The 13,330-nt window shown below is 48.5% G+C and overlaps 1 protein-coding gene across 2 annotated transcripts in view; it reads left to right on the top strand.

The window, feature by feature from the left end:
* The first annotated feature begins 2,155 nt into the window (after positions 1-2,155).
* The window catches only part of slc5a8l (solute carrier family 5 member 8, like), a 51,518-nt gene continuing 40,343 nt past the window's right edge, over positions 2,156-13,330 (top strand). For both annotated transcript variants that reach the window (XM_069941426.1, XM_069941425.1), the window contains exon 1: positions 2,156-2,735. In XM_069941426.1, coding sequence (XP_069797527.1) covers positions 2,382-2,735 — 354 coding nt within the window. In that variant the 5' untranslated portion in view covers positions 2,156-2,381. The remainder of the gene's footprint in view (positions 2,736-13,330) is intronic.

The following is a 13,330-nucleotide window of genomic DNA, read 5'->3' on the forward strand; positions in this document are numbered from 1 at the left end:
AAAGGAACGGTGAATGCATAAACCAAAGAGAAAAATTAAGGTTAAGGGTGGGGAAATGACAGGTGCTTCAAGTACAGTTCATTCTGAAGTTGGAGCGCACACCATGAATTCATGTGGGAGAAAGGGATAGGAAGATATCGCTTTAGCAAAGAGTGGTGGAAGGAGCTTGAAACCAGCAAGGACCTCCTAATCGATACCCTGTTTCTGTGGTCTTGCATTTTGCAATATGAATCAGAAAAGACAGTCAGTCTGCGCTCCAGGCAATGGTAGAGTGGGAATATTCAAAGTAATTAAGATAATTAGGTGGGTCGGTAAGTTACAGAATCATCCTTTTCAGTGGTTATGAAGGCAGCAGTTGGGAAATGGAATCAGATGATGCTGACTCGGGAAGGGCAATTCCAAAGACAAAAGCTTGAGCAGAAAAAGAATTGCTGGAGGAACGCAGCAGGTCAAACAGCTTAAGTGGGTGGAAATGGTCAGTAGACACTTTGATCAAGGAAGATATAGAATAGGTCAATTGTCATATATAAAGGAGGAAAGAAGCTGGAGAGCAGCCCAGAAGTGATATAGGGCAGAGGCATTGGAGGTGGAGAATCCATTGGGAAGGGAAGGCGTGGAAAAAGTTAGAGGGACAGAAAGAATACTGTAATAGTTGATCCTGTGTAAAAGATAACTCCCCCACGTTTTGGCCAAAAAATTGTGTATTTTCCATATCATTTATTCAGGTGCTTTGGTGTTCGGTGTGGACAATCCTGATCTCTAACCCTCCCAACAGTAGTTGCTGCCTCCCCTGTTCTCCTTCGGTAAAGGCTCCATCTTAGAGCTGAGACTACGGTCGATGTTAAGTTCATGATTATATATTGGGGGGGAGGGGGGAAATACTGAAGTGGTTTCTGTTGCCTTTTTCATTTGCAGTGTTCATACTGGGCGGGTAACCCTGGACATTGATCAGCAGATTCTTCTGTCCAGTGTTTTAGTTTTACAACCATAAATTCCAATTTATAGAATCTGCTTGTAAAAATCTATCCACCATCTGCAAAGCATGGCTTCATGCGACCCTGATTAAGAGGCTAAACTATAGGCTATCTGACGGAAGGAGCATCTTATACCTCCTTTTACTGAACAATTTCACACCACCAACACTGACACTTTCTGTATATCACATGTAAAAGTTGACCCACCCCCTTCCTGCCATCAGAGCTCCTGATGCCCCGACCACCGACCCTTGCCCTGGCCGTCTGCCCATCTGAGTTCCCGATGCCCTGAATGCGGACTTACCATCTGGTCCCAATGCCTTGAACGATGCAGGTAATTACCGAGGTCCAAAGTAGTATCCATGTAAAAGTCGACACTCCAAATTTGACCCAAAAAATTGCTCCCAAAACTCAACTATTACACAAGTATACACAGTAAAGTACAGGAGTAGGTCAAAAAGATAAAATCAGATGAGGTGGGGGGGGGGGGGTTACCAAAAATTACAAAAATTGATATTCATGTTGTTAGGTTTAAGACTGTCCAGGAGGATAATGTTGCATTGTTCCTCAAGTTTAAATTGAGTTTCATCCTGACAATAGATATGGCAAAGGACAGATACTTCACCACAGGAATGGTTGGAAAGTTGGAATGGTTGGTAACAAGAAGGTCACGTTTAGATCCACAATGTGTGGGCATTTGAAGAAGCAGTCACCCAACCTGTATTTGGTCTTGCCAACATAGAGGAGGCCACACTGAGTACACCGAGTGCAGTTGATTAGGTTGGACGATGTGCTCTTCAAGCTTTGGTTCACCTGGGAGGCCTGTTTGTGGCCCTGGATGGAGGGAAGAAGGGAAGATGTGGGGACAGTGTGTTTACATGGGTGAGGTAATAAGGATGTGCCCCGCACTTCCAGATCCATTGTTGTGATTTCTGAACAATATTCCCAAATATTTGTACGGAATAAGCAACAGTGAGCCAGATAACACCATCTTAATGACAATGTAATGATTATAATTAGAGAGGAGGTTAATTATTCACTCCAGTCAACAGTTTGGAAGATTAAACCAGCTATGAATCAATGCCAGGACAATGGTTTTATTGTAAACAGTTTCAGAAGGAAGTGCGATGACCAATCATTCCACAGTATAAAGGTTCACTTTGTACAGTTTCAACTCTGTCAGTAATGAGTTACCTCTGTCTCTGTCTGTCTCTTTAGGTTTGGCTGCAGTTCTTTTTCCATTTTACCTGTCATGAGGTCCTTTCACTTTCAACAAATCAAACTTCATAAAATTTCCTTTTGAGATTGCTTTGTTTCTTGTTTCTCTCTTTTTCAATAATTACTGAAGAGAAGAGAGCTTCATTTTAGTTGATTTTTGTTGATCTCTGACTTTGCTCCTGCTTGTAAATGTCCATTTACTTCCAGCCCGTGGCGCGGTTCTCCGCTTGGGATTACGTGGTGTTTATTCTCATGCTGCTCGTGTCTGTGTCCATTGGGGTCTATCATGCGTTTAAAGCCAGAGCCCAGCAGTCCAACAACGAGTTCTTGCTGGGAGGTAGGCAAATGAGAGCAGTGCCTGTAGCAATGTCACTTACTGCCAGCTTCATGTCAGCGGTTACAGTGATTGGGACTCCAGCAGAGGTTTACCGCTACGGGGCCATGTTCTTGATCTTCTGCATCAGCTATTCATTAGTTGCCATTGTGAGTGCTGAAATCTTCCTCCCCATATTCTACAGACTCAACATCACCAGCACATATGAGGTAGGTCAAAGTCTCGAGCTATTGAAATTCTCCTCTGCGTTTGATTACCTGTACCACTTAGAGTTATTATACCATTTAATACTGCTTTGAACTGGAACTCATCCAAGACTTTGCTCCATGTATTTAATTCATACAAAGTCCTCCTCTGTTTATGGCTTCATTGTATTTCTTGCCAAGTTAATTCACTGATGTCTCAACTTCAAAATTCAACCACTTGTTTTTAAATTCCTCTGCATTCTTACCACGCCTTGTAAAAAAATCTTCCCCTCCATTTCAACTTCAAGTTCGTTTATTATCACCCGATTGGACAAGTACAGCCTGATGAAACGGCATTCTCTCGTCCTCAGTGCAAAAACATGCAAACACATGTTTGCTTGAATTTAATTCATCACATTTTTAGTTGTTTTTCGTGGTTTGTCTGTGTTTTAAGTATCAATATATAGTATCAATGTTTATTGACAAAACAGATATGGTTATCAGGTTTCTATTATTTGGCTCAGAAATGAGTCCATTTTCAAATGTCTAAAAAAGAGTTATAGCTAAAACACAAGTAATTTCCAGAGGAAATGAATTTGGCACTTAACACTCAGAAAACTAAGGAGATGATTGTGGACTTCAGACACGCTGGAAGCCACAATGATGTCCCTATTTACATCAATGGAATTGTGGGGGAACATGTATCAAGCTTTAAATTTCTTACCTGGTCCCTGAACTCCTCCTTCCTGATCAAAAAAGCAGAACAGCGCCTTCATTTCCCTGCAGAGCATGAAGAAAGTTCACCTTTGTCCCAGGATACTGATGGATTTTTACCGCTGTACCAATGAGAGCAGACTTACCTACAGCAGCTTGGTGTGGTGAGGCAATCCTCTCATATCGGACTATAAAGCACTTCAGTGGGTGGTGAAAACTACCCAACAGATTATTGGCATTCAATTGTCCACCATTGAGAACATCTATCTAGAACATTGTCTGGGTAGGTGAAGAACATCATCAAAGATGCATCGCACCCAAACTATGGACTTTTTACTCTTCTCCCATCCGGTAGGCGCTACAGGAGCCTTCACTCTTGAACCAGCAGGCCCTGCTGAACCTTAAATCACAGCACTGAGTGGTCCTGCACTCACATTGTACTGTCAATACTTTTATAATTGTTTGCTTGCTGAATGCGGTAGTTTTTATTTGCACATAGTTATTTGTGTATAGTGTTACAAACTTTCATTAGTACTAACACAGGAACAGCAATGGTAAATTCAAAATAATAATTTTTATTAAACTATTAATCACATAACAGTTCTCACTTAACTCTAAACTTTCTTAACTCTAAGCTTAAACCTCACTCTGTGCAAATGTCATTGTATAAATGTGTGAGATCAAATTTTAAACCGTTGCAGTTTAAAACTCAATTCTGAAAAGTCAGTTTTAAGGTCCATTATTTTAAAGTCATGTTGAACTTGAAGGTCTGTTAAATTGTACTTCAGAAGTGATTACGAAGCATCAAGCTTTTTTTAAATTGTTGCTTAAAGCAGAAATGAAGTGCATATTAAGATTGATTCAGTCCTTAGACTGTTCAAACTCACAAATCTTGCTGCCCAAATAAAGCCACTTTACCTCAAAGTCTTCTCATTAGTTTTCTCTCTCTCTCACACACACACGCGCACACACACACACACACACGCACACACACACACATGCACACACACACACATGCGCGCACACACACACACACGCACACGCATGCGCACGCACACACACGCGCACGCACGCACACACGCGCATGCACACACACGTTGGCCAATGATTCCACAAAGAACCATTGAACCTGCTGCATCTCTTCTTCACTTTGCCAGAATCTCAACCTGAGGTTCTGGGACATGCCCCTGTAGTACTTGTGATGGTACAGCACCGGCCTACTGCAGGGGGCAACCTCTGTACCTGCAGGAGTGTAAGGGGACAGGTCAACACCTGGCCGGCTGTCAATCAGTTGGCCTGAATGGATCAAGCCCCACCCGGTCGGGTGTCAATCACCCTCTGGGATATAAGCCTAGCCGGCCTCCCGAGGTCTCACACAGAGTTGCTGCACCCACAGCCAGCCTGGCTCTGTGGAAGTCTCTGTTGTAAGTCTTGACCTTGAGTGTGTTTGATTCTGTCGAACAGCACACCACAATTTAGTCCACAAAATTTTCCCACGGCTGCCATGGAAAAACTCCTGAGCGCAGGGAGCCTCGAGGTTGACCCACGCCACTTGGAAGCCCAGATGCGCTTCGAAATCTGCCAGCACGTGGTTGAGGCAATCATTGAAGCACACGAGGACGACATCCTGGACTCTGATCGGAAGAAGTATGTCCTACTCTGGTCAAAGCTGGGTCCCTGCGCCTTCCAGGTAACCAAAGGCTGCTCCACGTACTCCACGGACACGCTCGCGAACTTGAACAAGCCCCCCATGAATGTGGTCTGTGCAAGGTAACTCCTCAACACCCGAGTCCAGCAATCCGGGGAGACGGCTGAAACTTACCTGGGACACTTGCGAGAGTTGGCCCGACTGTGTCTGGCTGAACCGGGGGTAGGTGTACAGGAGGTCGAGATGCTGATCCAGGATGCCTTCGTCCGAGGGCTATGCTCGAGGGCCATCAGGCAGAAGCTGCTGGAAGACAACATCTATGCACTAACCAGGACTGTGAAAGTGGTCCAAACCCTGGAAGCAGCAGCCCTGCACGTCGAAGCCTTCGATTCCAGGTTCCCCAAGGCTCCCTCCTGGCCCTCTCACACTGCAGCTGCAGCCCCAGGCTGAGCTGGGGAGGAGAATGTTGCTGCGGGAGGCGCCTGGCGCCCCTGTAAGTTCTGTGGGTCAGATCGACGATTGCGCCAAAACTGCCCAACTAGGAACCAGTATTGTTCCCGATGCGGCAAGAAAGGCCACTTTGCAGAAGTATGCCTCTCTAAACCTGCCGGCAGCTCAGCAGCCCTCTATGACCTCCCTACCTCCCCCGCGTACTGGGCGGGGCCATTGTCCCCTTCCCCGACTTCGACCACACAACATCCAACCCTGCCAGTGACCATTACAGCGTGTGCCACGAGCATCTGCATCAGCCCCCGCCCTCGCTGGTGCTGCTCACTGAGACCTCCAGTATCGTAACTTCCGGCTCACGGTGTGATGTCACTTCCAGCTGACGTAACGACGTCACTGCCACCGGCCGTGATGACATCACTTCCCCCAGCGCAGTGGATACGGCTGGGAAAGGAGGCCAGCCACGCAGCAACTCCCCACGTGCCGCCGCCATCTTGGACCAGGCAGCACCCGACACAGAGCGCTCCTGACGATGTTGAGAACAATGTGGTCAACATGGGCAATGGCCAGGCTGCCCTCCCCAAGCCTCCAGGTGCCATCAGCTGCTGCAAACAACACCCAGCGACCGACAGCAATGTGGTCAACACAGTCGATGACCAGGCCACCCTCCCGACATTCCCCACGTCTCCGGAGGCCATCGGCTACCGCATGCTGCATCTCACGACTGATGTCAACGTGGTCAACACAGGCGATGACCAGGTCGCCCTATCGACGGTTACCATCCCTCCGGATAGCGGCGACTCCGACTCCGAGATGGTCCTGGACACCACCATGCTGAACCAGGGACATCCCCATGATCTCGGGTGCTCGATGATGGACATGTGAGTCAATGGGCAGGTAACAAAATGCCTGTTGGACAGTGGCAGGACCGAGAGCTTCATTCACCTGAGCGTGGCCCACTCCCTAAGGTTAAAGGTCCACCCCACCACCAGCTCGATCGCCCTCACCACCAAGGATAAGACTATTGGTACCCTCGGGTGCTGCTCGGTCGATATAACGGTGGAAGGGGAGACTTACACAGGATTCAGGCTCCTGGTCATGCCCAAACTCTGCGCACCACTCCACCTGGGCCTGAATTTCCAGTGCCACCAGCAGAGTGTCACACTTGCCTTCGGGGGGCCCCAACTCCACTCACATTACACAGCAAGCCAACCTACCATCCCCGGCCAACCTGAGGCCTCTCCATACTGCGCATCACCCCACCGGCACTCCTTCCACATCTTGCGCTAGGCTGCAAGCTGATCGCTGCCAGAAGTAAGCGGTATTGCGATGCAGACAGGGACTTCATCAAGGCGGAGATGCAGCGACTCCTGGCGGAAGGCGTTATAGAGCCCAGTAACAGCCCTTGGAGAGCCCAAGTCCTGGTGGTCAAAGGGGGAAGTAAGCCGAGGATGGTCGTGGATTACAGCCAAACCATTAATTGGTACACCCAGCTGGATGCCTACCCCCTGCCGAGGATTGCTGACATGGTCAATGAGATAGCCTGCTACCAGGTTTTCTCTACGATTGACCTGAAGTTGGTTTATCATCAAATTCCTATCCACCCGAAAGGCAAGCCCTACTCCACCTTTGAGGCAGACAGGCACCTGAACCAGTTCCGCTGGGTTCCTTTTGGGGTCACGAACGTGATCTCTGTCTTCCAGCAGGAGATGGATCACATAGTAGACTGGCACAAGCTGAAGGCGGCGGTCCTATATCTGGATAACGTCACTATCTGCAGCCGTGACCAGCAGGATCACGATGCTAAACTGGAAAATTTCCTCCAGACGGCCGCAGAGGTGAACCTCACTTACAACAAGGAGAAGTGTGTGTTCAGCACCACCCGCCTCGCCATCCTGGGGTACATCGTGGCCCATCGAGTCGTCACCCCAGATCCTGAAAGGATGCGCCCATTAATGGAGTTGCCCCCGCCCCCCCCCCCCCCACCCCGCAGGTGCCTGGGCCTGTTCTCTTATTACTTGCAGCGGGTCCTTCGCTTCTCAGACAAGGTCCACCCACTGGCCCAAGCCACAACTTTTCCCCTCCCACCTGAGGAGCAGGCAGCCTTCACCCACATCAGGCAAGATCGCGGACGCCACGATGCAGGCTGTGGATGAGGACTCCCCCTTCCAGGTGGAGAGTGATGCCTACGAGGTGGCCCTTGCTGCTACCCTCAACCAAGGTGGTTTCCCCGTCGCCTTCTTCTCCAGGACCCTCCATGGCTCCGAGCTACGGCACTCCACCATTGAAAAGGAGGCCCAGGTGATTGTGAAAGCGGTCTGCCACTGGTGCCACTACCTGGCTGGCAGGAAATTCATTCTCCTCACGGACCAGCGGGCCGTGGCGTTTATTTTTAACACTACCCACAAGAGCAAGATCAAGAATGATAAGATCCTGCGCTAGAGAGTCGAGCTGGCAACCTACAGCTATGACATCCAGTACCGCCCTGGGAAGTTTAACGACTCCCCTGATGCCCTCTCTCTCACCTGCGCGTCTATGCTTGTCGACAGGTTGCAGGCATTGCATGAGTCCCTCTGCCATCCGGGCGTCACCCAGTTGTACCATTTTATTAAGTCCCAAAACCTTCCGTCCACCATCAGGGACGTCAGGGACAGGACCGAGGCCTGTCGGGTCTGTGCGGAGTGTAAACCAGTTTCATGAGCAAGGAGCTGTGCCAGTACCTGATGTTGAGGGGCATCGCGACCAGTTGCATGACAAGCTATAACTCGAGAGGCAACGGGCAAGTGGAATGCAAGAATGGGGTGGTCTGGAAGGCAGTCCTCCTGGCTCTCAGGTCAAAAGGGTGGACCGTTGAGTAATGGCAGGATGCCCTGCCCGAGGCGCTCCATGCCATTCGGTCACTGTTGGGCACGGCTACCAACGAGTCCCCTCACAAATGTCTGTTCTCATTCCCCTAGAGGTCGGCGACTGGAATGTCACTCCCAGCTTGGCTCACATCCCCGGGACCGGTGCTTCTGGGTAAGCATGTACGGACACACAAGGCCGAAGCCCTGGTAGAGCAGGTTTTCCTCCTTCTTGCAAACCACAACTACACTTACGTTAGGTTTGGCAGTGGCAGGGAGGACACCGTCTCAACCAGGGACCTGGCACCAGCAGGAGCACCCACCACACCACGCCACCCTCCAACCCAGGACAACGCTGACCGGGCATACATCCCCATCCCCAGGCAGCTATGGGGCACGCAGGGCCTCCTTGACCTCCAGGGGCCTGCTTCAGCCTTAGGAGACTAACCCACCCCCCCCACCCATCCAATACGACCCACATACGTCGACCCCGGCCCCCCTGGCCACCCCTCCGCGCAGCACCACACCAGCCACACACACCCCGGCTGCCAGCCGCCCCCCCCCACATTCCCTCTGACCAGTGACCAGGAGCCAGTCCTACGACGGTCACAGAGACCCCGGCAGCCGCTGAGGCATCTCAACCTGTAAATATTTTATGTGTATAGTGGGAGTGATTCCTTGTAACTGCCCCTCCCCCCCAACCCTGGGACAATTTTAAAGAAGATCGTGAATGTGGTGGTACACCACCGGCCTACTGCAGGGGGCAACCTCTGTACCTGCAGGTGTGTAAGGGGACAGGACAACCCCTGGCCGGCTGTCAATCAGTCGGCCTGAATGGATCAAGCCCCACCTGGTCAGGTGTCAATCACCCTCCAGGATATAAGCCTGCGCCGGCCTCCCGAGGCCTCACACAGAGTTGCTGCAGCTAGAGCCAGCCTGGTTTCGTGGAAGTCTTTGTGGATTAAAACTTGTTGTACAGTCTTTATCTTGTGTGTGTCTGATTCTGTCTAACAGCGCACCATAGTACTTCTCATCCTTTCACCACTGATGCTCTTTGACCCATTCCTGCCTGTTATTCTTGAAGCATCCCCAGCCCTCGCATGTCCAGCAAAGCACCCTGGATTGATGAGGGCAGGTAAACCACATTTTTCAGGTCAATGACCTTTTCCATAATAGATCTGGTTCTATGCTGGTCTTGCTCCAGCAGATGTGTTGGGGCTGTGAAGTGGAGTGAGAAGCCATAGAAGTAGACCTTTACTTCCTGGGACAAGGTCAGGCAGAGAGCATGCCCTGAGGATGAAGGTGTCACATTGACCTTCATGAACTTCAGGTTGCTGGAAGGGTCTGGTTACTCATGAGAGCCCTGATGAGCATGAATGCAGGCCGTATTTGTCTCCACACATGGGATGCCAGTAATGCTGATGTATCCAACCTTGGGGAAGATGCCATTCATATGTTCGGAGAACTCCTTGATCCACTATGGGTGATGATGAACCTCCTGCAAAGATTGTGTGTAATAAAGGATGATATGCTGAAACCCAAGCTTGTTCTGTGGGAAGGGTTATGGTGTTACTCCCTTTATGAGGGGACATCAAGGGGGAGAAGCCACGGGTACAGTCAGCAAGGGGTGGGCCAGCCATACACATACGAACAGTATTAACAGTGGTTTCACCACAAAGGCGTACTGGGAAACAAAATGCGAGTCCTCCCTTCCTTATGGTATGTTTTCTAAGTCAAAAAAAAAACCACCCTGGATCTGGACAAAGGGAGTTGGAATTAAAAGTAAAAGCATAATGCTGGAGAAACTCAGTAGGGCCAGGCTACTTTATTTAGATCAGGATTAGTTTGTTACTTTACATTATATATATTTTCTACTGTTTTTATTATTTGAACAATAGAGCTGTGGGGAATCAATGACTGTTTATGATGTATATCCATTTGATTCATAATCTGTAACCGCACATTCTATATATAATAAAAACTCAGCAGGTCAAACAGTGTTACTGAATATCACCAAGATAAAGGTACATAACCAATGTTCTGGGCTTGAGCTGCCTACATTTTTTCATACCTTGATGAAGTGCTGAAGTCTGTTACGATGGTTATGTATCTTTATCTTTGATATAAAGGACACTGTTTGACCTTCTGAGTTTCTCCAGCATTGTTTTTACTTCAATCACAGTGGCTGCAGACTTTCAGGTTTTACTTCTTCTTGGAATTACCTGTCATTCAACTCTGAGTGCATTTAACATCAATCCAAAAATAGAATCTGCTGGGGTCAGGAAATTAGACTATTCAGTTTCAGAACTATGCACAGGCTACTTTCCAGAGAACACGAGATGTGCTTAAGCTCCAGGGGACCTGTTTTCCAAAACTCACCTGCTGAGATATTCATTCAATGAGTGGCTCAGTGCTATTGCCACTGGCAGTGCTCCATACTGAAGGCTAGCTCAAGAGGCAAAAACTTTTCATCTGCCTATTCCCACAAGGTCCTCAGTAACATACTACTCTTCAACCCCCTGCTAAACCTGTTCTCCCCAAGATTGGTGCCACAGAGAAGCTCTCAATCCTGGGGGTGGCCCCTCGGTGGGGGTTACTGCAGTCAATTTGACTCTCAACGTCCTCACCTCAGGAGTCTTCCACGCTCCAGCAGCTGGCATTTGCCACGGTTCTCAATTTGCTGCTCACCCCACCATCAAGGACATTGCCCAGGCTCTGGATTCACAGAGAGTGAATGTATAGATTTCATCCTCTGATTATCATCTCACACAGTATCTGCAATGTGCACTGCCATTTCTTACAATCCCATTAACAAGCAGATAATGCAGCAAAAACTTTCCATCGGCAAAGGACCAATCTCCACAAGTTTATGAGTGACATACTACTCTTCAAACCCTTGCAAAATCCATTTGGGCACCTGCCTACATTTTGTCCATACCTTGTTGAAGGACTCAAGCCTAAAACGTTGATTATGTATCTTTATCTTTGCTCTATAAAGTATCGCCTTCCCAAGATCGTGTTATATGGCGAGCTCTCCACTGGCCACCGTGACAGAGGTGCACCAAAGAAAAGGTACAAGGACTGCCTAAAGAAATCTCTTGGTGCCTGCCACATTGACCACCGCCAGTGGGCTGATAACGCCTCAAACCGTGCATCTTGGCGCCTCACAGTTTGGCGGGCAGCAACCTCCTTTGAAGAAGACCACAGAGCCCACCTCACTGACAAAAGGCAAAGGAGGAAAAACCCAACACCCAACCCCAACCAACCAATTTTCCCTTGCAACCGCTGCAATCGTGTCTGCCTGTCCCGCATCGGACTTGTCAGCCACAAACGAGCCTGCAGCTGACGTGGACTTTTTACCCCCTCCATAAATCTTCGTCCGCGAAGCCAAGCCAAAGAAAGATAAAGTATACTTTTTGACCTGCGAGTTTTCCAGTATTGTGTTTTTACTTCAACCAGACCTGCAGATTCATTAGAACAGTTGAAAGGAGAGCAGGAGTAGACTGTTTTTCTCCCTGATTGAACTCCAGTTTTTAATACAAACTCAGATCTTTGCCTCAACTGGGAGGGGTGTTGGGGACACTGGACAATGGGGAGGGAAGAGGTGTGAGAGCAAGTGTTGCATGTCCTGCGGTTGTAGGCGAAAGTACCAGTGGTCTTGGAGAGGTGGAAAAGGGAAGTACAGAAATAGTGAAACCTTGCAGAAGGTGGAAAGGGGTGGAGAGGGGTAGATGTGTCTGATGGTGGGGTCTAGTTGCAGCTGGAGGAAATGGATTTCCAGCATTAACCACAGATTTTTCAATTTCTTTAATATCCAAATATGTATTCATCAATATCTTGAATACATTCAACAACTAAGCCTTCACAGTCCTAATAAATCCGAAAGATTCAATATTTGCCAGTTGAAAGAGTTTCCTCTTTGCAGTCCTGAATGATTGACCTCTTGAGACTGTGATTAGACACAACCAGCAGGGGGAGTTGCATCAGTGGGAGAAAAGAATGGTCAATGTTTTGAGCTGAAACTCTTCAATGGCACTGAGGGAAGTTAAAACAGGAACAGTGTAAACAGAACATGGTGAGGATGGAGTGGGGCAGTGAAGCAGGGGCCCCCATCACAGGCTGGAAAAAGGTGTATTGTTTAGAGAACATCTACACTCTGTCTGCAATGGTCCCTGAGTTCCCGGGTGCATGCCTGTCTGTACAAAGTGAAGATAGGAAAGTTTAGGGGAGACATCAGGTGTAAGTTTATTGCACAGAGAATTGTGGGGGTCTGGAATGGATTGTCAGAGGTGGTGGTGGTAGGTATGGAGGCTGGAACAAGAGGGGCATTCAAGCACATGGATGAAAGAAAAATAGAGGGTTATAAGGAAGGGAGGGTTTCATTTTTTGGGGGGCAGCTATATATAAAGATCGGCAAAACACCTGAACTGTGCTGTACTGTTCTATGTCCTATGCGACATCCCCTTCCCATTTCCACACTATCCTTTCTGTCCTGGGTCTTCTCTACTTCCAGGTAAGTGGAGGAACACCATCTCATATTCCACCTGGGAAGTTTGGTATGGACATAGAATTTTTCAGTTTCGAGTAATGAGTTCCCTCTCTTCTTCTGTACCTCTTCAGCTCTTCCCACCTCCCCCTCCCCCTTTTGTTCCCCTTCCTAACCACTGCTACCCCTTCAACCCTCCTCTTTGGTTCTATCACCCACATTCTCATCTCCTCTCTGGCTTAATCCACTCTCTCCACTCCTCCCCCTTTCCTTCTGGTTCCAATTGATCTCTCTTTACGCCATCATTGTCTCCTTCTTTACCAGCTCTGGCAGCCTTTGTCTTCTCATCACCCATCCCACCCTGTATGACACATCTTCCTCCAGCTGAACTATTTGCTTTTCTTGCCTTTCCCTTTGTCTGGCCTCTTCATCTGTCAATCATGTTGAACCACTGCCTGGTTCACCCATCCCATGTAGAACC

This window comes from Narcine bancroftii, chromosome 5 (genome assembly GCF_036971445.1).
Source record: "Narcine bancroftii isolate sNarBan1 chromosome 5, sNarBan1.hap1, whole genome shotgun sequence".
NCBI classification, from domain to species: domain Eukaryota; kingdom Metazoa; phylum Chordata; class Chondrichthyes; order Torpediniformes; family Narcinidae; genus Narcine; species Narcine bancroftii.